The sequence below is a fragment of the Orycteropus afer genome, unplaced genomic scaffold, assembly GCF_000298275.1.
Source record: "Orycteropus afer afer isolate SDZICR_OR568_19922 unplaced genomic scaffold, OryAfe1.0 scaffold00741, whole genome shotgun sequence".
Lineage (NCBI taxonomy): Eukaryota > Metazoa > Chordata > Mammalia > Tubulidentata > Orycteropodidae > Orycteropus > Orycteropus afer.
In genome coordinates, this window is record NW_006922328.1 from 329,547 (window position 1) to 332,376 (window position 2,830).

Consider the following 2,830-nt stretch of genomic DNA (forward strand, 5'->3'; position numbering starts at 1 on the left):
AGGCTGTCAGTCTGTAAGGAAGCAGACTGCCTCATCTTTTTCCTGCTGAGGTGCTGGTGGGTTTGAACCACCAACCTTTAGGATAGCAGGGGAATACCTTAACCAGTGGCCTGCCACTAACAGAGGGGACTACAATGTCCCAACTTTGTGCCTGTTTAATATGCACATTCAAGGCTGAAAATAATGGGTTCAATGAAGAGTCTGAAATGAATTAACAGACCGACATTAGAACAACCAAAAACGTGTTGACTTGTGCATAATACGGATTTATGACTTTACCGTCTCTTGTAAGGTGATCAGTAAATGTCACACAGGACAAACTTTAATTCCTTTTACCCAAAATGAAGACTCAGAGGAAACCCCCAAATGACATACATCAGGAGGTAACCTACAAATGGAAAAGGAAAGCTAGAAGTTACAGAAACAGAAAAGACAAACTGGGGGTGGGGGTGGGTTGCTGTCACCTTGTGCCTAACCTGTGGCACCTAGTGAAGTCAGGAGCCATTAAAACAATGGTTCAGCCTTAAACCGAAACATCCCCTAAGGTCTTCCTTAAGTCCAACAATAGTTTAGCTGAAGCAGTGAAAGCATCTGCCTGGAGCATTTCTGCCGATGGCTGCAAGCCTGTCCTGGTGAGGCGGCAGTGCCACGCACACGGCGCCATGCATAGTACTGCACATGGTACCACGTACATGGGGCCACGTGCACAGCATCACACGCACGGCGCCACACGCACGGCGCCACACGCACACTACCACACGCACGGCGCCACACGCACACTACCACACGCACGGCGCCACACGCACGGCGCCACACGCACACTACCACACGCACGGCGCCACACGCACGGCGCCACACGCACGGCACCACACGCACACTACCACACGCACGGCGCCACACGCACAGCGCCACACGCACGGCGCCACACGCACACTACCACACGCACGGCGCCACACACTACCACACGCACGGCGCCACACGCACACTACCACACGCACGGCGCCACACGCACAGCGCCACACACACGGCACCACACGCATGGAACCACATGCACACTACCACACACACGGCGCCACACGCACACTACCACACGCAGGGCGCCATGCTCGTGGCCCCACACTCAGCGCCACATGCATGTTGCCGGTGGTGCTGTGCTTTCAGCAGCCCGCCTCCACACAGGTGCTCACGTGACTGTCCCTGCCGTCACAGGCCTGGGTGCACCTTCTTTCCGGATCTGCTCCAGTCTGATGACTGCACACCAGGTATGGGCACGGACAGCTCTGATGGGGCTGTGTGCGTGTGCATTTGAAAACAAGCAACACTGTGACAAAAAGTAGCTCAGGTCAGCGCTCATTACTTTCCGCCTCTAAAAGGGCTTCGTCCGTGTGTAACGGAGGCTAAGGAGCACTGGCCCCAACGCCTCGGTCTGAGCACACACCGTGCTCCTGGTGGAAACAAGTCTTTAACAGTAATAACGCAGAAGGCGTCTGCCGGGGAAACGAGCCGCGCTCAGCCCGCACGACCAGTGTCTTCCGAGGAAGAGCCGCGCTGAGGAGTCACTGAAGGGGTGACAAGGCACTGTGCCATCACGCAGGAGAGAACCCCAGAAAGGAAGGTGCACCCCCAGCCCCCAAAACTGTGCCACGGACACCTGCTGGCTGGCTGGACCGTGGGGACGCTGAGGGGGCTCTCCAGCTCCTGGCCTTCAGTTCAGAGGCGATCGGATCGACACGGGCTTAGAAACGACTGGGCAGGAAATTCAGCGTCAAACAGGCTGCGTGCAGAGCGGACCGAGGGGCCGCGATGCCGTCTGTTTGAGGCCACCTGCCTTCTCTCCGCCCCATGTGTCGGCAGAGAGACAGGGCACAGCTGGGACGTGCGTGGACCGACGACTTTGGGTTCTGCTCCTGAAAGTACCTATTTTCATCTACACTAAAGCGGTCCTGAGCTCAAAGCAGAGTTTTGTCACCAGGCCACTTTCACCAGCATTTTGCAATGAGGCTGGCAGAGGTGAAAGGCAGGGAAGGTGACAGTGGTCTCCTGGTCCCCTGCGCCCTCAGTTACTTGTGTCTGCGCTCTAACACTTTACCATCTGTCACTGTCTCAGACCTCCACGGACTAACAGCGCTCACTCCCCCGCGGAGCGTCACTCACCCATCGGCCAGTTGTCGTACACGTGCTTGGCGATGTCCGACGCGGAGTCGTTGGGGGAAAACAGGAACTCTTTGGTTTTCCCGCTCACCAAGATGAGGCGCAGATTGATCTGGGAAAAAGAAAGACCCTTTTAATACGCATCTTGGAATTTTTAAGCTTTAGAAAAACCCAACAAGATTCAGGGCTTTTATTAAAATTTCCACCACAATATAAATTCCCGCTAATGCCATTTCCTGGTTCTTTTTATTTACTTGGATCCTGTTAAATTTTTGTTTTAGAACCGAAATCCAAGCATATGACCGTATCGTCTGACGTACGGAGCACACACATGCACACAGATGTAAACCAGAGCCGACCCACTGCCGCCCGGCGATTCCGACTCACAGCGACCCCCACTGGGTTTCTGAGGCTACAAATCTTTACGGAAGTAGATCGCCCATCTTCCTTCTGCAGAGCAGCTGGTGGGTTTGAGCCGCCAACCTTCTGGTTAGCAGCCAAATGCCTTAGGCACTGTGCCATCAGAGCTCCGTATACACATACATGTTGTTGTTGTTATTATGTGCCATCAAGTCAGACCCGACTCATAGCGACCCCTCCTTGGGTTTCCGAGGCAGTATCACTATGGAAGTAGGAATGCCCAACCTTCCTTCCGAGGAGTGGCTGGTGGGTTTGAACC

General features: G+C 54.6%; 1 protein-coding gene across 1 annotated transcript in view; it reads right to left on the reverse strand.

The window, feature by feature from the left end:
• The window catches only part of UBL3 (ubiquitin like 3), a 66,949-nt gene that overhangs the window by 5,860 nt on the left and 58,259 nt on the right, over positions 1-2,830 (reverse strand). Inside the window, exon 2 of the mRNA XM_007957379.1 lies at positions 2,155-2,263. Coding sequence (XP_007955570.1) covers positions 2,155-2,263 — 109 coding nt within the window. The remainder of the gene's footprint in view (positions 1-2,154; positions 2,264-2,830) is intronic.